At 45.5% G+C, this 23582-nt stretch overlaps 1 protein-coding gene across 1 annotated transcript in view; it reads right to left on the reverse strand.

Moving 5' to 3' along the window:
* Positions 1–23582, reverse strand: part of ADGRB1 (adhesion G protein-coupled receptor B1) — a 204425-nt gene that overhangs the window by 153770 nt on the left and 27073 nt on the right. The window contains exons 2-3 of the mRNA XM_034067515.1: positions 9331–9489; positions 1470–1577 (exon numbers count right to left, since the gene is read on the reverse strand). Coding sequence (XP_033923406.1) covers positions 1470–1577; positions 9331–9489 — 267 coding nt within the window. The remainder of the gene's footprint in view (positions 1–1469; positions 1578–9330; positions 9490–23582) is intronic.

Here is a 23582-nt window from a genome sequence, read left to right on the forward strand (position 1 = left end):
GCTCCTGGGACAGCGTCAGGAATGTGGCAAGCTTGCAGCAGGACAATGCACATTTCCCAGCCCACGCTGCACTCAGGGATAGCCCAAGTCATCCATGCTACAGGAGTGGCTGTGGTGACAGGGAGTTAATAGAGATGTCATGGAGCCCAGATGCAGTATCCAGCTGCACAACAGGAAGCAATGCCAAGTTATAAGCCTGATGGCTGAGCTAAAGGCTGGAACAAAGCACCAGGAAGCACCCGGGACCAGGCAGAGTACAAATAACAAGGAACATCCCAGATCCTGCCTTAGAGTCCCTTCTCTTCCTCCCCATGTGGACATGTGCTACAGAGAGATTGAGCTCAGCTTCACCAGGTTGTGGCAGTGCAAACACCTTCTATCTCCTGCAGCCTTTTGCTGACCACCATTGATCTTGTCTTCTTCCACCTGAGGGAGCAGATTCAGTGCAGGGTAGCAAAGAGATTCAGGCCATCCCTTGCTTTAACTTGAAAGCCACAACCCCAGTCAATGCCTGATCACCCCTGGAACCTCCACACCACACAGCTTCCTGACTCTGTTCACAGCTGCACATTGGCAAAGTCCTTCTGGGTTGGGGGGAGCAAAGCAAATACACAACAGAATGTTACCTGCTCCCTTTATAATCTGTTTCACAGCTCTTGGGCTTTGAATCACTTGTCTAAAGCCTTGTAGAGCACAAAGTGTTTGCAAGGTCACTGGGCAATGATTTTAACCCGTAGTCAGGTTCAGCACACCTTGTTTTGCCCAAGATCCATGATGTGTTAAGCTGCTGCTATGAAAGGCAGCAATGAAGACAGAGCACAAAACCTCTTCAGACTGGACCTGGCATAGAACTAGGTCCAATTCATTCCTATCTTCTCAGATTACATTATCTGATATTCCTCCACATTACTCCCCTTCTTCTTGCAGAAGAGTGGAAGGTTCTGCAGAATCTACCAAACACAAGTCCTTGCATAACACTTAAAAAACCTAGTAACAGAGGAAAGCAGTCCTGCTTTCTGCCCATCACAGCCTTCCTACAGTCAAAAGGAAGGTGTGACATGGATATCAGCAAAGAGGCTGTATCACAGTAAGGTCAGTTTTGGCTTAATGAACCATGGCTGTTTAGACAGTTCAGACAAAGCAGTGGCTTAGAAGTAGGCCGGGCAATGAGAAGCATTCTGTGAGATGCATGGTCTTGGTAGGGCTTTGCATCTAACCTTTTTTGCCTTCTCTGGCTAATGGCACCAACACAAAACCCTGTAAGTCAATGGGAGCAAACTGAGTGATGACCATTTGCTCAGTGTGTGACTTGTTGCACAAGCCCACACTAACCTGGGGGGGAAAGAGTTGGTTAGCTGGGTCATGGAAACAGCAAAGCAAGACAACGCAGCCAGCCCAGCCCAGCCTGGAAGTGCAGTGACCAGGCAGTGTGCCATCTCCATAGGCTGTTGTGGTAGGTCAGAGCTTACCTATTTGAGGTGCAGGGTACCCGTAGTGCTGCAGTTCGTCAGTGTCCTCTCGCTTTCTGTTATCTGTGGACCTCAGCGATTGGCTTCTGGAATTATAGCGTCCATTGGCTATGGCAAGGTAATGGGTCATGTAAATACACCTTGGTTCACTCTGCAAGATCTTTCACTACAAAGGTTACACGTATAAAACAACAGCGACCTGCAATGTTCGGTTGACACAACCACCGGCTTTCCAACCCCAGCACCCTTGACCATCAGCAGTCCTCGAGACTTCAGCACCAAGTTAGCCTGCAAGACTTGGTCTGGATGGCAGTTCAACCCCTTGTTTCTCAGTGAGACTTGGGACCATGCAGAATCTGATCCCTTATGCCTGGTCTTTAATCAGCTGCAATGATTTTCCTAAGGTGTATGTACTCTCTGGTGTACTTGTTAAGGAGGATATAGCCTTTTCAGATGTGCTGACAATGAATCCCACCATCTTCAGCAGTGTTTTGAGGCCTATGGTGATGATCAACAGGATTTTTTTAGTGGAAAACTCTGCCTTGAAACCAACATCTACTTATCAATGCTCTGAAGAGTAACCATAAAATGTGAAGCACATGAAAAGGAAAGGGATAGCTCAAAAGGATGTCTCCTTCACAGAGTCTACCTTTCCATCAGCAACAAAGAGAGATGAAGGTCTGTTATGAACAAAGTGACTTTTATACCAACAGAGCTATGGATGAGCACCTTCCAACTCAGGTGGAAGAGCAAAGCTCTTTAGCAGAAAATCTCCTACTGAAGATCATGGTGTTGAGACCAGAAGGTAAATAATGCATCCACCATAAGGGCATTTAACTCCTAACTGACAGCTAGCACCCATGTTTCTATTAAACCCATGCTCTGCCAGTTTTTCATTCACATCCCATGTGGCTTAGCCCGGACCTTGCTACAAGGGAGACTAAAATTCCCATTCTCCATGTTATTGGACACCTTTCAACCCTGACACATGCCCTGCCTAGTAAACAACAGAGCAATAACAACCAAATCCCACCCACCAGCACTGCCTGTTGCAAACCAGGAGAGAACTCCACCAGGTCATGTGGATTAGCAGAGAGCAGAGTTGAGCCCAAATAATATGTGATCTGGCAACCACTTTGTTTCCAAACAGCAAGTTCCAGACAGAGGATCTTTCTCCCCCAAGGAGGTAAAACTGTCAAACATATCTTTTTTCAAGAAGTACCAAATGCCAAGAGATGAAATGGTGACAAATTTGATCCCGGAACCCTGAGAAAATTAATAAAGGTTAATGAAGCTTCAGTGTGGTGGCAGGAATCTTTATTGCCATCCAAAAAGGGAAAGGCAGAGGAGGGAATGATTCAGAGAGTCCCTGCCAGGAGCCAGACTTTATATTCAGCAGCTTGGTTCATGGAAGAGGACCATGGAGTTTGTGAAGTTGTATTATTTCCCGTTACTGTTGCCTGAAAGGCTCTTAAGGGGTATAGGAACTGCTCAGGCCAGCTCCAAACCATCCCAGCATCAGCTGGTTGAGGGCTGCAGGCTGGAGGGGGTGGGATGGGGCAGTCACCTGCCTGCTATCAGCAAGAGAATTGGGACTACAAACACCTTGATATTTACATATACCTTTTGTCTGGGTCTTTATTGGACTAGAAAGGGCCCAAATCCTGTGTTTTAATAGCTACTAAGTCATGGAGCATTTCAATTTAGAATAAAGACCAACCTTAACTAGCTTTTCAATATCCAGTAGCTTCAGTTTGTTTAGGATACAAGTCAAATTAGTCCCATATTTGGGACACATCACAAATGTGCTCCTAAATATGGGACCAATCCCAATATGCTCCATTCCCACAACCTTTTGCCGGCTATACCAAATGCACTTTGATCTGCTCTGATTTAAATCCTCTTCATGAAAGCATATAGGCCATAAGAACACACCAAATCTTCATCTGTAGTAAATGCCATAGGCTTCCCAGAGACCTGTTTAGGCTGCGAAGAGAAATGGGCTGGGCAGAAAGTGGTAAATGTGGAGCTTGAATACTTTGTCAACTGCTCAGAGCAAGGAAGGTGACCAGGAAAACCTAGGACTGACAATCCCAGGATCAGCCAGTGGGCATGGATGAATGGATGGATGGATGGATGGATGGATGGAGAGATAGGAGGCAGGACAGAAAGAAGGAAAGATAAAAGAGCAAAATAAAAGCTTTAAATGCAATCCTGGCACCCTGAACTTCCTCTCATCAGTTATTTGGGCCCCATGGTACTGATATCTCCTAATGACTGATCTTAGCCTTGGAGGAGATGCATTATTTCCTTTGTACCCTGATGCATATGACAAGTCTTAGCTGTTATTGCTCATCCTAATTAAGAGCAAGCAGGTTTTAATGGCTGAATATATGACTGTTCCAGCTTGCTCCAAGTCTCCCCCAGCAAAGAATGTCTCCAGACCCATACCTGGGTTGCTTTGCTGCATGTCTGTCTCCATTTAACACGGAACATGGCTTAGACTTAACCTGAACTTTGACTTGGATATATGCAAAAAATCAGCCACGGTTCTCAGTAAAGCAGGGAAAACCCAGGTACCTTATGCACATGGCAAAGCTGATACAAGCAATACTTTGTTTTGGGCTTTATGCACCTGAAATGTATGGGGTGAAGACTACACAATAAAGACAGTGGGGAACTGGTCGGATTTAAACATCTCACTTCCCACATTTGGGTTAGTGAAAAGGAGTAGTGTTAGTATCAAAGGAAGCCCTAGACTTTATTTATGCCCAATGCTGTGAGGATGGCACATTGTTGAAATACTCAGCACTTTGCAGGAGCTATCATGAGGACTACAGGAATAATACCCTTGGAGGGAGCACAGAGATATTTCAAGTGACAACAAGCATGTGAGAGTTTGGAAGAACATCTCTCAAATGTGGATGGGGAGGATAATCTTGTAATTCTGGCAGTAGTGGGAAGAGGAAGCAGATGACCAACACTTCTAATGAGAACATGTAATGTGTCAGACAGCACCTTGCAGCACAACCAAGGGGGGAAAAACGAATGTAGAGACTTTGCAGTGTTGTGGGTCAAGGGTTTTACATCCAAGCGTCTCACCAGAGCTGCACACTCTTCTCTCTGTACTCATTCCCCAAACAGGAGAGGTAATGTAAATGGTAAATAAAGGGTCATGGAAGTTATTCAGGCAAGCTGAAGAGGTGGAAATAAAAGGATGGACCAGAGCAAAGAGTGGAAAGGGATGATTAAACGGAGTATATATATATATATATATATATGTATATATACATATGTCAGTGCAGGAAAACTGAAGGAGAAGGTGTTGGCTATGGAGTTTCTGAGGCATCTAGAAGATGCTAAAGGAGTAAAACTAAGAGCAGAATCCTAACAATCCCTGGAAAGCAAGACCTCAGTGGATGTAGAGAGGGTCATTTCAGAGGCCACTGGATATATGGCAATTGCACCAGCTAAGGAAGTGGCCCAAAGCATTTTGAACATCTGAGATTAGTGTAAATGTCAAGGGGTGAGATGAATGACCCCCAGATAGGAAATATCTGCACCACTATTAAAAGGAGGGTCGGGGTGAAGTCTCTACAAGCAGCAGCAAGTTCCTACAGGCAAGGAGTTCTTCCAGCTTGCAATGTCTTTTAGCCTGTGGGGAATGAAGATGCTCTTACAGGATATTTCAGCTTGGTGCTTGCAGCAAAAAGGCTATTTTTAATGAAAATCAGGGGCGGCAGAGGAAGAGACTGAGGCTTCATGTTTTGAATGTCATGTGGAACACGTGTTTCTTCACACCACTAACAGTTACACAGCTGAAGGGCTAGATCTTTAACACGCTTGTTGCTGGAAATCCAGCATGGATTGACAGGGCTGCTCCGGTGTCACACTTCTGCACCTGATGGCAGGATGTGGCCTCCTCTTTCCCAGCCTAGGGGAGACGTATCTGCCCAATCTGCATATTCATAAGTGTCAGTGATGGGTTTGCCAGTGCCAGATGGGATGGCAGAGTTTCAGCTGGCTCCTCTGCTCATTTTCATTCCCCAGGAATAGATGCAGGCTGCCTGCATCTCTGTTCTTGCATTCCTGCAGCACTGCCCAATTCCAGCACCAGGGTCAGACCTATGATATCATCCTTCTGGTCTGGATGTTGTCATGCTATATCACCCACCTGTCTCCCTTAGAGGACCTTCTACATGCCACATTGTGAGCAACCACATCTTTAACACCACACAGCCAAGAGGGATCAGTGGAGAGCAGTGGGTGTCCTTATCCATCTAAAGAGGGTGGGCCTGGAAAGCTCCTTGTAAGCACTTGCCACCACATAAGTTGGCTTTTTTCCCCTCCCTCTATAAAACAGAAGCTCATGGCCAAATCAAACAGATGGAGGAAATCTCCCCTGTCTGTGCTGGAGAGAAGGATACCACAGAGTCCTTTGCCTCTAGCAAGGAAAAATCGGTTATAACAAACACTAAATGTTGTCCTTCAGAATATGGCTCTTGAGCTGAAGAACTGCCATGAAGAAAAGCTCTGCCTAAGCCAAGCTGCTGTTACCAGGCAGTTTCCTTTCCAGTTTGGGATGAGCCTTCATTACAGTTTTTCTTCAGTGTTTTACAGCTTTGGGTTTTACCCAAGGAGATAACTTACCTGCTACTGGATGTGGGTATATATCCCTGAGGAAATTTAGCCAGACGAAGATCATCAAGCAAGGGACTGCATTACATGAAGCAGCAGAAATGGTGGCCCAAGTGAATGGGAAACATAAAGACCACATACAAGTGGTATCTGTGGAGGATTGAGATGCCTCTGTGCAGTGACTTCAAACAACACTATGGCCTCCAGACAGTGCGTAAGGACTCATCTCTGGGAACCACCATGTGGCCATACCTTGATTTCAATGACCAAGCTGTCAGAGGTAACACTGAGAACCACCATTCCCACTGCTGCATACTGAGACCTGAAGAAGGTCCACCTTGGGGCAAGAAAGGTTGTATCCCTCTTACACATTTACAATGGCCAAGCAAAATAAAACAACCAATGAGACCCTTACAAAACCTCCATAAAAGTTCATCTTGCAGCTTCCAAAGATGTTCCCATAGAGAACCTGACCCAGATGTGGTATCAGTCTAAGACTTGTCCCTGCTACTAAAGATCCAGCTAAAACACTCTTGCTAATGACCCATCAGCTAATGAGGCACTCTGGCAGAAAGAAGAGAAGCTAAAGAGAAGGGATGGTTTTACCCTTGCTTTGAAGGTGGTGGTGATTTCTGTGTTATTCTAACTTAACTTGGCCATCTGATTTTACTTCTCACTGGTGCTATCATTTTCCTTGGACATATTTCAATTTACCCTCACAGCAAAGAGGAAAATAACAAGGTGCTTGTCCCTGCTTTGGTTGACTATCAGGATTAGTGATAGCACTTTGGTCAAGGAAAAGAATGTATTTTCCTGTTTGTTTCCTATTAGAAAACAAAGCTGTCTGCTACTCCATAATACTTGAGATATAGAGAAGTATTACTACAAGCTACTGAAATCCTACACAATTCAGGGCAAAGATGTTCTTTTGTCTGTTTCATATTTCTCCTTTTCCCTCTTCTTTTATCTAATTAAAATAAATTAATTTGCATCTATTTAATCAGTCTATAATGAAAGAACACTTAAGGAAATAACAGTTCAAGTGCAAGAATGAACTTTCTATTAATCCCTAACGAATCTATGAGCAAAAGTCAATATGAGGATAACAGTGGCACCGTTAAAACAGGATTCCTATTCCAGTTTTAAATCCGCTCTGGTTTTGGTACAGATCGGAGTAAAGAGAAGGAAATGATACGTGCAAGAACATTATAAGCCCTTCTTGGGTCAAAAGTGCACTTCTCTTGGGCATGGCTGCAAAGGCAACTGAGGAGCGAGTTCAGAACCAAACACAGGCTTTGGTAGACAGGAAGATATATAGGTTTATCTTGAGGTTGGACACAGACCACCAGATGGGCATGGGTAAGTCTTCTTGATAGATTAATTGCTCACATCTTCCCTCAAATGCTTTCTAGCTTGTCAGCATGAAAGCATCACAACAGGGACCAGCAGTTTGTCTGCAAAGAGGCTCTGGGGAAAATTAATCAGCATTAACTTGTATATATCAAAGGGATAAATCAGTTTGTGCTGTCCCACTCTGTGGGTGTATTCTCTTTTCAAACTAGGGCCTTCCACAGCTAAAGATCCTTTTCTTCCCAAATAAGCACAGCTGAACTAACTGCAATGCAATTTGGAACAGGAGTTGATTGGGTATGTAATGGAATGAGGACAGGAAGATAAATGAAACCATTTATGGAGCAGCCTGTGTTACTATCAGGTTATTCTGCACTTAGGATGTGCTGCAAAGAGAGTTTGGAGGGCTGGGTCCTCCCGTCTTTGTCCAACACAGGAGGGGTACCCTAAGCAGTACTTTGCCTGTTGTCCTGTGTGCCCCCATGTTCAAAGAATGGCCACACTTATAAAGCCTCTTCTACCACCTAACACCATCTCCACCTTCTTCTTAATAGCATTGCCCACCATGAGCAGTGTAGCCCTTCCTCCAACTCCATTCAGACACAAGTCCCACAGTTAGGCCTCCTTTCAGATTCAGCTTCCAAGTCCTTGCACTGTTTCCCTCACTGACCCAAGCCACAGCTGCAGGATGACTACAAAGTCACCAGCAAGCATAGGGACATAGATTAAATATCTCTAGTGTGGGCGAACCTCAGACGGAAATTAGCAACTGTGAGTCAAGGAGATGAAATTTAACATACTTGAAGGTTTCATTAAAGAAAAAAAGAAAGAAAAAAGCCTGATTGCAACAGGATTTGAATTTATAGATGTGGTAAAAAATGCATGAAATCATTTTAGCCCCTAGAGGAACATAGTTATGTCCCTCTGTTTGAATTTCCCCTTTATCAGGAGGTACTTCCCTGCCTTTGAAGACAGTTGAGCTTTCCCTAGATATCTGGCTAGTTGGAGGAGAGCTATTTAAACATCCTCTACTATGAATTAGAAATAAAAAGAAGGGTATAATTATAACCAGCCATTCACTTGCATTTGCTGGGCTGAGCTTCTGCTGTTGTTTTTTACCTCTTCATCCCTCTCTCAACTCAGCTAATGCAAACTAAGAACTGGGGTTGAAAGTGCTGATGTTCACTCGGTCAACCCATCAATATCTGACTGCTGACTGGCATTGATAATGGCTCTTGTGCTATGGAGAAGAGGACCTGGAAAGAGATTGTATTGCAGGAAAGGAGTAAAGCATCTGCTGAAGACTTTGCCTTGCTCAGGCTGTTTTGTCTTTTTAATGGCCAGATCTTTCTCTTTTCTCACATCTTAACATGTAAGCTTCATTTTGTAAAGGAATGCAACACTGTTCTTGACTGGGAAGGTGAACTAAGCTAAAAAGAAATGAGTTTAGCATCTCCCTTAGCAGCATGCTATATTTATTCAGGAGAGAGTCTCCAACTGTCACAGCAATGACTTTAAGGGTGTGTATTTTGCTATGGGTGGCAGATCTATCACCAGCATATGAATACACAATGTAAGACTACTTATAGATTCTTATATATTAACTCCTGTCATTTAAGGTAAAGGTGTGTATCTGCAGGTGCAAGAAGTGTATCAGCACGTGCATGTGTGCATGCGTGACCGCGAGACAGGCAGGGAAGAGCGGGGCCATGCACAGCCGAAGTCTCATGCTCCCTTGGGCTCGATGCTCCAACAAGGCCCTTTGGCAGTATCACCGATGCCTCCAGAGCATCCTTCATCACTCATGGCGATGAGGCCAAAGCTCCTCCTTGGGAAGAGCAACCCGCGTGCAAGGGAACATGCCTCCACTTACTATTGCATGCCTTCCTATTGCACAGCCGTCCTTCCTCCAGGACTCCCTCGCAGACAAGACCTTCGTTGGGAAGGGGCTTGCAGGTGCGCATGCGGGTCTGCAGGCCTCCGCCGCAGTCCTTGGTGCAGTCGCCCCAAGCCGACCACGGGTTCCAACCACCTGGGCAAAATCCAGAAAAGCCCCATCAGCTTCGGTGTGAGTCCAGCACCCGGGATGCCGAGGCGATGCTGGCCTGGCAGACCCTGCAATGTACCCACTGCCGTACCCCCAGACTGGGATGTCTTTGGATGTGGTAGGACAATACACAACAGGGTGGTGCAGAATGTCAAATGGAAGGGAGAAATATTGCCTTTTATTGACTATTCTTCAACTGTCAGAAATAGCATGGCCAGCAGGAATAGGGCAGTGATTGTCCCCCTGTACACTGGTGATGCTGCATCTCAAACCCTGTGTTAAGTTCTGGGTCCCTCACTACAAGAGAGACATTGAGGGGCTGGAGCAGGGCCAGAGAGGGGTAAAGGATCTGGTTCAGGGCCCAGAGCACAAGTGTGATGGGGAATGGCTGAGGGACTTGGGGGGTTCAGTCTGGAGAAGAGAAGGCTCAGGGGGGACTTGATGGCTCCCTGCAAGTGCCTGACAGGAGGATGGAGCCAGGAGGGGCTTGGCTCTGCTCCCAAGGAACAAGGGATGGGACAAGAGGAAACGGCCTCAAGCTGCACCAGGGCAGGTTTAGATGGAGCTGAGGAACAATTCCTGCCCCACAGGGTGCTCAGGCATTGGAACAGGCTGCCCAGGGCAGGGCTGCAGGCACCGTCCCTGCAAGTGTTCACACTGTGGAGATGAGGCCTCAGTGCCATGGGTTAGTGGTGACCCTGGCAGTGCTGGGGAATGCTTGGACTGGATGAGCTTAAAGGGGTTTTCTAACCAATTTGCTTCTATGATTCTATTCCCTCTCTCTAAACAGGGACTTTGCCTTCCTGGAGCCCCATTTCTAACTAATCCAGCTCTTCCTGTGCTTGCTGTGGCAAAGAGGTCCCCTCCTCTCAGCAGAACCCCTGTCCATATTGTGGCCTGTTGGCTCCTAGCCCCAGAAGGCACTTGCAAAAATCACTTCAAGATACACAAGGATGTTTCTTCCCCCAGTTTCTCAATGTAAACATATGTACCTATGTGCAGAGAGCACAAGGGAGCTGGGATGGGGTAGGGGTCCTACCACCCATTCCCTCCCTAAAGGACACCCCTTTCCCTCCCTGCAGATGCCATCAGCCCCAGAGATGAGCACTGTTCTAATGACATCTTTGGTAGGAAGATGATATTCCCCTCCAGCATCCTTGCAGCACCCATGAGGAGCAATCTGTGAGCACCATAAGATGAAGGTGCCTTTTTGGCATCCCTACACAGCCATACTGAGTCCCATTGTCAGCAACACACAGCTTTCCCCCTTGTACCAGCTACATCAAGCTGATAGACCCAGCAGGCCCCTTGCCGTAGGGATGATCCTGCCACTTGCAGGAGGTAGATGCTGAACCTCTGCAGCCTTCTGCACCCTGCATCTTTTCATCTTGCTGCCAAGAGCAACTGACCCTGGTGGGATGTCCATAAATGCTGATGGCAAAATGTACTGTGATGACCATCTAAATCTGGCTTGCCTCCCACAGTCCAAAGCCTTACAGCAGGGTGCCTGTGGGAAGCCCAGCAAAGCTGGGTTTCATGTTGTAGAAAGACAGCAGGGGATGAACCAGGCCCTTCAAGTGATGGATAAGCTGTCATATCCCTCAGTAGTCAGCTCACTCCTCATCAGCCATATGCAGCAAGCTAAAATCTGCTCACATAGGCCTCTGCTTCTAACAGCTGGTGGCTGCTTCTGCTCCATCGTTTGTCCACCTCATGGGGAGGAGCAGAAGTGCCCCTTCATCTCAGAGGTGGCCGCTCTCAGATGGCTGCTTTCCCTGCTGTGTATTCTCTCATTACCCACAGCTACCCTTGGAGATGCTGCAGGTCCAAGGAATGCAGCTTGTGTGCCTTGCTCAAGCACAGCTAAAGATAATGAGCTAAAGATGAGGGGTTTTTTAAGAGAGGAAACACTGGGAGAAAGACAAGAGCTGCTTTTTAAAATAAAAATGAAATAAAGCCTCTTTTTCTCACCAACAGTCTGAGATTTCAGAGATGCAAATGATCCATTTCAGCTCTCCCAGCCTCTCTGTATTGCTATTTATGAGGCTGTCCTCTGAGCTGTGTGCTCTGCTGCTCTTTGCACACCATAGGGAAAGTATAAACCCTGTCTGGCAAATATGAGTGTCCTCAACAACCAAGGTGTCACATCAGTATAGGGATGTTATCAGCACCCCCTTGCAAAGGGATGGGAGGACACTCATTGCCCCCACAGCATAAAGCCATGAGGTCATACTTTCCTGCCAGCCCCTAGCTCTGCACTACTTTTGCTCCTGAGACAGTGAAAACAAACCCATGCTCAGCAGCATTCACACTGCTGAATGCAGTGGAAGCTGCTTAGCTACTTAATACTGAGAATAACATAGGAAAATAGAGCAGGATGGGAATGCAGGTTAGTGAACCTGCCAGCAAGGTGCTCCAAGATCCTGGCAGCAGTGTGGAGGATGGGGCTGTTATTGGCACACAATGAATATTTGACCTTGAGTATTGTCTTTCCCTTGAAAGTCACTTTCTCTGCTGGTAAAACAGAGCACAGGGAAACAGGCTTGTGTCTCCCATTTCCTGCTGGGAGACAGATTGTGTTTCAGACACAAGAGAAGCCATTGGTATAATGGCAGATATCTTAATGCCTTGCTTGAGCTGATCAATAGGATATCTGTAACCAGATGTATTTACAAGCTAATCAGCTCTTTGCTTGACCTTTTAAGAATGTCTTTCTCTACTCTTACTCCTTTGCAGCTCAAGAGTAGGGCTGGGGAAGGGAGAAATCAGCTCCACAAGAGCCTTTGCAAGGCTGTGATTTATTTGCTGGGGATGCTTTTTGAGTCCAAATGCATTATTACTCCAGTGTCTTAGAAGGCTGGTTTATATTGTGTTTGTAAACCAAATACAGACTGCTTACCCAGTCTGATTGCCTGTCATGGTGTCCCCAGTTTGATGATGGGTTATTAAAACAGCTCTGCATTTCAGGATAGAACTATTTATGACGGCAATAATCCCTAAAAATATATAGAAATAGGTGCTGCCTTTTCTTATTACAAGACAAGAGGAGGACAGTGTAGGTTCCAGTCTTTGACGACTTCTTATCCTCAGCAACAGGAGGACCAGTCAAATAACATATAAACCATTATGGTCTCAAACCCTTAACTGGAATGAGATCTCTTTATGAGGTTGAGCACAGATAACTTCCTTCCCCCTGTTATTCCTCAGTTTCCATCCAATCTGTGAATCCTACAGAGAAGCTAGAGAAGTACCAGAGCACTTACTAAATCAACACAGGCATTTATAGCCAAGACAAAGGTATTCCCCACTTTATGGAGTAGTCCTTTCTTATCATCAGGTTGTCCCATGGTCCTGACAAATTAAATACTGTATGTTATTTATCCTGTTTATTAGCTGTCAGATAAACCTTTTGAAATCTTTCTTCTTTGCCTGGGTCTAGTCATTCACTGCTTCAGGTGATATGTCTTTTTTAGTGGGGCTGTAAACAAGCGGTTAAGGGCCTATTATAGGAAGTTATACCCATCCCATCCTTGAGGGAAGAATTGCTGTGCCATGAGGAAAACACTTGGCTCTTGTGCCCACTTCTTGAAAGCATCTGGAAAGGGGCAGCTGGGTAAAAACTGAATGAGCTGTGGTGACACACAGATACTTTTAGCCCAGTGCAGGTGCTGCAGAAGAGGCACAAGTGGGATTTGTCACTGCAGTGGCTGTGCTCAAGCCATGTCACTCAGTTCCACAGCAGTTGTTTGCTGAGCTGCAACAGCCCTCAAGAAACACAGAATGGTTTGGGTTGGAAAGGACCTTAAGATCATCCAGTTCCAACCCCCCTGCCATGGACAGGGACACCTCACACTGAACCATGGCAACTAGGGCTCTGTCCAACCTGGCCTTGAACACTGCCAGGGATGGAGCATTTACCACTTCTTTGGGCAGCCTGGTCCAGCACCTCACCACCTTCACAGTAAAGAACTTCTTCCTTATATCTAACCTGAACTGCCCCTGTTTCAGTCTGAACCCATCACCCCTTGTCCTATCACTGCAGTCCCTGATGAAGAGTCCCTCTCCAGCATCCTTGTAGCCCCCCTCAGACACTGGAAGCTGCTCTAAGGTCTCCATGCAGCTTCTCTTCTCCAGGCTGAACAGCTCCAGTGTTTTCAGTCTGTCTCTGTACAGGAGGAGCTCCAGCCTCTGAGCATCCTCGTGACCTCCTCTGGACTTGTTCCAACAGCTCCATGTCCTTCTTATATTGAGGACACCAAAACCATACACAGTGAGGTCCCCATCTTCTAGGAAATGTCTATTCTCACCTTCCTGCTGCACAATTTCCTCTCCTTTCTGTTCCTGCATTTCAAGCATGGGGTTGGAGGAGCCCTTTCTAATGCTGGGAAATGAGTAATCCATGCAAAATACAATGCAGGATCCCACTAAAGTTAATGGGATCTATTTCAGATAGTCCCTTTTCTCCCTGGAGTCCCGTTTCATCAGCTCTCAACAAACTGCTGCACCCTGCTGATCGAGGCGAGTTGAGTTGCCATCTGTCCTTAATCCAGAAATAATGAGTCTGCTGCAACTGCTTTATGAAGGAAGCTGCTTTTCAAAGGCACTGACTCCCGTGAAGGTCACACACCCAAACCATTCCACTTAGGAAAGTTTTGCTCAGCTACAGCCTTGCAGAGCTGCAGGCCCTTCTCACTTGGCTCTTTATTCCCTTTCTCTGGAGTTGCTGTGGCTCATGTCTCCAGCTCCAGATGTTCCCACTGCATCCAGCAGCTGTAACGTCAATCATAGGGCAAGGTTTAGCTTATGTCCTTTGGTTTCTGAGAACAGTCCTAGATCCTAGCATGAGAATTTCACAGGCTGAGAACATTGGGGCTGTTCAGCCTGGAGAAGAGAAGCTGCGTGGAGACCTCAGAGCAGCTTCCAGTGTCTGAAGGGGGCTACAAGGATGCTGGAGAGGGACTCTTCATCAGGGACTGCAGTGACAGGACAAGGGGTGATGGGTTCAGAATGAAACAGGGGAAGTTCAGGTTGGAGATAAGGCAGAAGCTCTATACCTTGAGGTGCTGGGGCACTGGCACAGGGTGCCCAGGGAAGTTGTGAATGCTTCATCCCTGGCAGTGTTCAAGGCCAGGTTGGATAGAGCCCTGGGTGACATGGTCTAGTGTGAGGTGTCCCTGCCCATGGCAGGGGATTGGAACTGGATGGTCCTAAGGTCCTTTCCAACCCAAACCATTCTATGGTTCTATGAGTTTAGCCTAGGCGGCTGTTGCACAATGAGGTTGCTGCTCATGGGACTCTTTTGAGTGCCATGGAGACTGTCATTCAGGGAGGCCTTTAATTCCATTTCTAAAGGGCTTTTTGATCCTCCTCAGTTGGTTCTTATCATGATCACGTACTAAAATAAATTGCTTTTCATGCTAGGCTGACCCAATGCATTCTAATTCTCCACAGTTAAATGGAGAAGAATTCAAGATGGCCAGAATCAGCCAGTGAGTTGGTATTTGGCATTTCTTGGTCAGGATCTTAAGCAGAGATACCAAAAGAATAGGTCTTTCCTACTACAAATTAAATGACAGAGCTCCACTAAGACTCCTCATTCAAACACCCTTGAACTTGGGGAGATTTGCATCCTGATCCTGAGTTTATCTCTGCAGCTGACAGCTGTGATGTGTCTCAGACGCCAGTCACTCAATCATGCCTTTTAATTTAACAGCAATGCCTTAAATTAGATGACAACGTCAACAGCAAAAACTAAGGAATCAACACAAAACAATCAACAGAGCACAGCAAAAGGGGCTTTGCTGACACATCCATCTCCAGTGTTGTTTTTTGTGGATTTAGCCTCCCACTGACCCCAGCTGCAGACACATTTTGTTGGCAGCTCCCTTAGAATTGGCAGGCCAGGACATCTTGTGTCTGAAAAACATGATGAGAATGGATAAAGCTACCACAGTTCTTTGTGCTGCCACTGGAAGTATTCATAGTGGACCTCATGTCACAGTATCTGAGGGCCTGAGAATCATCAGTGGTTCCCAAATTACTGAGAAAAAATGCTATTTCTCATGCAAATAAGAGGAAGGATGAAACGTAAATCTAATGTCAACATAAAAAGAAAATGGAGCTGTTGGAGCAAGTCCAGAGGAGGCCATGAGGATGATCAGGGGCTGGAGCACCTCCTGTATGAAGACAGGCTGAGAACACTGGGGCTGTTCAGCCTGGAGAAGAGAAGCTGCGTGGAGACCTCAGAGCAGCTTCCAGTGTCTGAAGGGGGCTACAAGGATGATGGAGAGCGACTCTTCATTAGGGACTGTAGTGATAGGACAAGGGGTGATGGGTTCAAACTGAAACAGGGGAAGTTCAGGCTGGAGATAAGGAAGAAGTTCTTTACTGTGAGGGTGTTGAGGCACTGGCACAGGGTACTCAGAGAGCTAGCAAATGCTCCATCCTTGGCAGTGTTCAAGGCCAGGCTGACCAAATCGTTGGGTAACATGGTCTAGTGTGAAGTGTCCCCGCCCATGGCAGGGTTTTGGAACTGGATGATTTTTAAGTCCTCTCCAGCCCAAACCATTCTATGATTCTATGAAAAGAGATTAAGAGTGAGATTGTTTTACACCATCTGAAAGTTCTATTTGTTATACAATGAGGAAACTTAGAGAGCTGCTCCATAAGGTTTTAGCACTCTCCTTCCTTGTTATATTGGGAAAGAACAAGTCCAGAAGGGACTATTTTGAAGACAGCCTTCTATTACACAAAACAGTGATCTTTCCCATGAGAGCCATGCTTTCAGTTTGCTATTTCTGTGGAAGAAAGGAAAAAACTCTTTCAGGAAGGAACATATCCCTCCTCACATCTTATGCAATGAAAACCTATGGCAGCACAACTGTGTTGCTCCAGTGTTTCTTTCTCTGCCCTTTCAGAAATAAATCCCATGTAACCCTTTGATGTCTTGTAGATTGTACACCCTAATATCAAAACTAATCCCAAAGTTCCCTAAAAAGCAAAATCATTCATTCCAGCTCTTCTCTACAACCTTCCTCTTTCAGATGCTGGGGCTTTTGATGAATGATGTTATGAACATCACATCTCTATTAATGGTCTCTTTATCAGGGATTGTAGGGATAGGACAAGGGGTGATGGGTTCAAACTGAAACAGGGGAAGTTCAGGCTGGAAATAAGGAAGAAGTTCTTTACTGTGAGGGTGCTGAGGCACTGGCACAGGATGCCCAAAGAAGTGGTGAATGCCCCATCTCTGGCAGTGTTCAAGGCCAGTTTGGACAGAGCCTTGGGTGACATGGTCTAGTGTGAGGTGTCCCTGCCCATGGCAGGGGGTTGGAACTGGATGGTCCTAAGGTTCTTTCCAACCCAAACCATTCTATGGTTCTATGATCTACTGAGAAACAAAATGAAAAGGCTGGGAGGAAGTATCCTCTTATTTCCATACTGTGTGCCATGAACTCTGTTAGGTTATCTGGCTAATGCCAAATTTAATTAAACACAAAGACCCAAAGGTGATCAAAGAAACATGACAGGCAAAAGCATCTTGGTAACCTACTGAGCAAAACAGCACTATGCACAAGGAGTATCCTCTATGGAGATGGATTAGTCCCTAGTATGAAACCCATTGTTTCATGGTGAAAGACATTCAGGAATGCCATACAAACCAATAGGGTCCCATACCTAAAGGGCTATAGGACTTATTCTCCTGCAGGAAACAGTGAATTTAGAGATGAAAGTTTGGGTATTGCAAAGCTTTTTATGGGATTCTCTAGGGTGGAGGGAAAGGGAAGGTTGATCCATGTACAAACCATGAGCAAACTCCAAGCTAGACTAGACAGAAGGTAAGATGAGGGATACCCAGTACAGGGGCATTGATCTGAGCAGCCAGGATCATCCTTTCTGTGCTATGTGTGTTTCTCTCTGGCAAACTCTATATTAACAGTCATAACCATACATTAGGACTCTCCTCCATGGAAAGGAGATGAGAGGGGGTCTGAAAATGCTGAAGATGCAATAAAAGGTCATGAGTGACAAGGGAATGAACTGGCTGTTCACTGCCTTTTCCAATACTGGAATTGAGGGGTGTCAAATAAAACTAGCAGGAGGTAGGTGCAAAACCAATGAAAGCCATAATTCACAGGCACAGAGCACTGTCAATCTGTGCAATGCTTCTCACAGCATGAAAAAGCACCAAAGTTTCTACGAATACATAAAGTAAGACAGGGAAATGTATAAAAGAGAAACCCACCAAACGTGATAGATGCAAAGCCAGCAGCTCTTGCTCAGATGGTTTCTGGGTTGCAAGATGCTGAAGGCTGGAAGGATGCTCTATGCTTGTTCTGCTACTTTCTTTTTGTAGCCACTGCTATTGAGAGTGAAAAGACCCCTCGTTTGGTCAACAAGACGGTTTCTGATGCTCTCCCAGTCGCTTGGCCCCTTTCTACCTTAACTTTATGACTACTCCTTTCTGTCACAGAGATGTGCTAAGAGCAGAGGCAGCTCAAGGTCAAGTCTTTATTCCCCATCACTGCTCAAAAAGCTGCTCACATCACTCACTTCTGGGTACCCAAAATGCGATCTTTCAAAGCTGCTGAGTGGCCAAAGCTGTCACTGATTTCCTTAACATTCACAAACCCCTTCAAATGAAGGTAATGAAGCCCAATTTGGACAAACATTTAGGACCAGCTTCAATCTTCCCCCTGCTCCGCAAATCGCTTTTAAGGAGGATGGAAATGAGGCAACAGTGCTCATCTTTGAAGGAAACCTAACATAAAGCTGTGTTTATTACATGAATCCCTGCAAATGAAACACTAGGGATAAAAGAGAGATCATTTATGTGGGAAGAGTGGGGGAGGTGGGCAGGGAAGTGAGAAAGGGAATGTTTAGTCTGAAGCAGAAGATCAATGGAAAAGTCTTCCCCTAAGAAAGCCACAGAGGCTTCATCACTTAACTTATTTCAAAGCAAAGCAGGCAAAATATCAGAGAAGAGACTTGTGAAGAAGAAATCAGCATGCACCACTGGGGAGGAATGAAATGCTTCCCCTCCCTGAACCCCTCTGATACTGTATAAATCACATCAGAGCTGAGTTCACACACTGTTTGCATCTTCCAGTTATTGCAGACCTCGGTGAGAAGCACAGAGGGGACATATTAGCATAGAGACATGCATGCCTCCCTATAGGGGTAAATATAGGAACACATTCAAATCTAACTATGCAGTCCAGGTTGACTGAAACCTTTCCTGAAAGGAATGTCACTATTTTCCTAAAAGCTTGCTCAGAAAGGAAACCAAAGAAGAGCATCTGTGACATTTTCCTTTCATGTTCCATCTGTCCTGACTAGAAGGGTCTCTGCTTCACCAAAGGTGTTTTCAGCTTTGAAAGGGTATAAAGTGCTTGCTGAACACTGCATAAACCCATAAATGCAGTGACATGTTGCAACACCCAGAGCTTCGCGAGCAATTCCAGCTTGTTTCCTCAACAGCATTTCCAGCTGAAAGGATTTCTATGGTCCCCAAGACCTCAGTTTCTGAATCCTAAGCGAGCTATGACATATTTCTCTTCACAAGAGCCCTGCAAGGCAGGGCTGTGCTATTATTGCCTCTGCAAGATGAACCAGGGAGGGGGTGGAAAGACTTGCTCACAGTATTATAAGGAACCCTCTGTGCAGCACAAAGAGATGCTTCAGGTAAGCATCTTATAGGAGGACATTAAGTAAATCCAGGAGGACAACCCAGGAGCCGAGTGTCTCCCTGCTCAGAGAGGTTCTGCCAAGGAGACCCTGCTCTGCAGACACTGTGGCTAGCAGCACTCCTGGCTTCAGTAACTGCTCCCAAGACAGAGCCAGGAATGCAAGCCCCAGTGCAATGCTGAGGCGGCTGCCTTGGCACTTATTAAACCAAATATTTAATGATGTTTTGATATGTGCAGCCAAGCCCTCTTCACACAGAGATGTCAGTAATAAGGGTTTTTGCCTGGAAGGGGAACGGAGGCGGCTGAAAAACCACATGAAAGCATTCGATGCGTGTGCACCTCTGAGGAAGGCTGGCGAACAAGCTAGTTGTCAGCAGGCATTTCTTCCTTCGGTGTCCTCTCCTTTGCAGAGCTGTCGGTTACAGTCATCCTGCAGTGGGAAGATGCTAATCCTGCCTGCCTTGCTCATCCTTTGACACAACAGTACCTGGGTTTTCACTGCAGAAGGGAGCAGGATTTAAGCTTGTCTCTGTGTGCAGTTTCTGCCTCTGACCTTTATTAAGACCCCTCATCAGGAGGGGGACAGACATGGTTGGGTCATGCACCATTTAGGCAAGGTGAGTGAAGAAGACTGGAGGAATTAAATGCTGATGTATGTGTAAGGGGATAGGATGTAAAATGATACTGTATAAATCACATCAGAGCTGAGTTCACACACTGTTTGCATCTTCAAGTTATTGCAGACCTCAGTGCAAAGCACAGAAAGGACATATTAACATAGAATCATAGAATAGTTAGGGTTGGAAAGGACCTTAAGATCATCCAGTTCCAACCCCCCTGCCATGGGCAGGGACACCTCACACTAAACCACATCACCCAAGGCTTCACCCAACCTGGCCTCGAACAACCGCCAGGGATGGAGCATTCACAGCCTCCCTGGACAACCCATTCCAGTGCCTCACCACCCTCACAGTAAAGAATTTCTTCCTTATATCCAGTCTAAACCTCTGCTGTTTAAGTTTCAACCCGTTACCCCTTGTCCTATCACTACAGTCCCTAATGAATAGTCCCTCTCCAGCATCCCTGTAGGCCCCCTTCAGATACTGGAAGGCTAGACATGTATGCACATAGATCTACAAAGGCGAAGGTGGGGGTCAATCAGGACTGCGTTCCCAGGGAGCTTAGGAGGTCAGTTTGATGAGAAAAGATGCCCAGCAGTGTGCTGGGCAGTTAAACTAGGCCTTGGGAGAGATGCTCTCTGAAATAGAATGATGGTGACCAGGAACTGTGTTGTAAAAATGAACATCTGAGATTACTGGGTTGACCACTCCCACTGGGATCAGGAATGACATTATGGATTAATGCCCAGGACCAGTCTGAGCATGGTAAGACCCAGTCCCAGCCTTGATCATGCTAAGAGTGAATAATGTAGAGCTATGCCTGCATGTGAGGTATCCAGAGTAAGGTGATGGGGTTACTGAACCAGGATAGGTCATGAAGATGAGGAACAAATCTGTCTGCCTCTACCCTCCTCTTCCAGACCTTATGCACCTGATGGAGTGAAACACAGCTATGAAATAGGCAGTGAGATGCAGCATCTTCCTCTTCTTTCAGGGACTTCGGATGTTTGATTGGACCATGGTAGCAATATGGCAAGGGGTAATGGGTTTAAACTGAAACAGGGTAAGTTCAGGGTAGGTATAAGGGAGATCTTTTTGAAGCTGCCAGTTTTTAAGGTTGGAAAGAGAAATTGGAGGAATGAACAGATCCACCTTGGGAATCCTGTCTGCAGATGAGTGAAGGGGATTTATTACATAGCAAAGATCTCAGGCAGTGCCAGTGGTTTCATCAGTGTGTCCCATGGGCAACTGGGACCATCACGTACAGTCCAAAAAGGCAGAGATATCTTCAAACCAGTGGAGGAACCCAAATTAAAAGCTGCCACTAGGTTGATTCATGACAGGTTAAGGAGCCAGAAGCAGTTCAGCATCCAGCATGCCCTGGCATCAAGGGCAAGAAATCAATATCATCAACCTTGATCAACATTACAATTAAGAGGTTAATATTGATCTTTTGACATTGATGCTAAGGTGAGGTTTGTGCATTGACTCACTGCTGACAATCTAAAGTTGGGGCACTATAAACCAGACTGCAGGCACAGCAATTCCCTCACAGATCCCTAAGAGACACTGGAATATAATGATTAAAGCAATTCTTAATCTGAGTCATAAACAACTGTTTCCAAAGTCATCACCTCTTCTATCAGTAGTGAGAGGGGTTTACTCACGCATTAGGTCCCTTGAAAATGTGACCAGAGTGGCACATGGAAATGTAACTACATCTGGTCCTGCAAGCAACAGACTTATGGCCTCATCCTATGTTTTTATCCTGGAAACTAAATAGGACTTGAGCTCTTCTTCATAATGGTTTGGTGCAGAATAGTGTGTGTGACCATGTTACCTTGCTACAGGAGAGTTCTCCCTCTGATTTCTCCTGTTCTGACAGCTATAAAGAAAGACTTTTCTCTTAGGAACATCTGAAGCATCTCCATGAGGACTTTTTAACCTGCTGAGCAGTCCCTGCTACCCATAATCTTCAGCCAACAAAGCTCAAGGCCTGTCCTGCTTAAACCCATTCTTTCCTACAGACAAATCTGACATGAAATTCCCTTGGTCTGAGGTCCAGCTTAGTAAAGAAAGGCACAATACTGAGAGATTAAATCAGCACAGATGATAAAGAGATGCTGTGAAAGCTCAGCGTTTACCCAGGCATTTATAAATGATTTCTTTTTCTGTTATTCAGACTTGTCATTTATATTCCAGCAGTGTTAAGAGGTCTTGACTAAGATGAGAGCTGACCTGGGATTGGCACCCTATGGGCAAAACAGTCACAGGCAGTCCTTGATCCTAAAAGCTTACAATAGGTAGTACCTAAATACTGCTGTGATTGGTACTACAGTGAGAGACGTGAATGTGCATGGAGAGGGAAGAGGAGAAGAGAGGATATATTAATAGATATACAGAGATTCAAGCTACTTTATGAATTACTGACCATACTTAAATGTTAAACATCATGTGCATTAGTTATATTTTCTATGAGAAAACACAGACAAACATCCCTGAGCTGTAAGGTTTTCTGCACAAACATGTGGATTCTGAACAGACCAAGGATGTTATTTCCCTCCCAGCAAATTCCCCCAGCTTGAATGGAAAAGAATCCATACAAGAATAAAGGATGGAGACTGACAGCGGAAGATTTCTCTGCATCATTTTTACCTTTGTCACTGTTGCTGCTTAGAGGAATCAGGAGAGGTTGAGTTATCTATTCAGGATGGAAAGCCAATAACACTCCATGAAACCAGAAATATGGCTAAATGCCATCTGGATAACCACATGAAAACATCACCAGGAGTTTAGCCCTAGTCTCCATTCCTCTCTCTATATCTCCTATCCATCAGATACACATAACACTGGCTCCACATGGCACAAAAAGATCATGGTAGGCAACTCCAAAGGAGAGCTACAGCCCTTGCAACCCCCAGACCAATACCTGTTTGACTCCAGCCTCTCTTAACATGGTTTAATCCCATCATTTCCCTCTCTGCAGATGTCCATGTTGGATTTCTAAGTACAATCCAACATCTCCCCTAAAACTATTGACTACTTGTCCACCAGTTCTCCCTTTGCATAAAACAAACCACAGATAATAATTATATCCATTAATTACAAATCACTGCTGCATTTTACTTTTCTCTGTGGTCAACTGGGGTAGTCCATGATGGCCAAAAGCAGAAAGCTGAGTGAAGGACAACCTGTGCTGCATGGCTTCAATAGAGTTCCCAAATGTCTCGTGTTGGATATATCTCTTTTGAGCACATCAATATGAGCTAAGAGCAACATCTACTGGCCAAGCTGTTTAGTAAGGCCAAGTGTAGATCTGGCATAACCCATGGATTTTACAGACAACATCACATCTCTCAGATGTTTTTAGTTAGTACCCAAACACAAGGTTTAGCATCAGCACTTCCCAGCTGTGGAAGTGGTCATCAAATCCAACATCTCAGCCCTGCATTCCTGAATCTAGCTCATATCCATGCCTAATCTGAAATTTGCTGTTCAAGCCCACTTCATCCTGAGTACTGCATCTTAGTAAACAGTAAGTATCTGTGTATCTGCTTCTTCATAGCATAATGCTCCTTGTGCTTCCCACAATGTGTTCCTGGGCTCAAGCAATATGAAGGTGAGCACCAGTTCATTTATTGCCACCAAAACTGCAAAAGACTTATAGTGGAGGGTATTCAAGTGGTCCAACTTTAGACATTGAAAATAAAGGGTCCAAATTTGGCTGTTGGTGTGTCTGCTGGCATGAGGTGTGAGACCTAACAATGTG

Source organism: Melopsittacus undulatus, chromosome 1 (genome assembly GCF_012275295.1).
Source record: "Melopsittacus undulatus isolate bMelUnd1 chromosome 1, bMelUnd1.mat.Z, whole genome shotgun sequence".
Taxonomy (NCBI): Eukaryota; Metazoa; Chordata; class Aves; order Psittaciformes; family Psittaculidae; genus Melopsittacus; species Melopsittacus undulatus.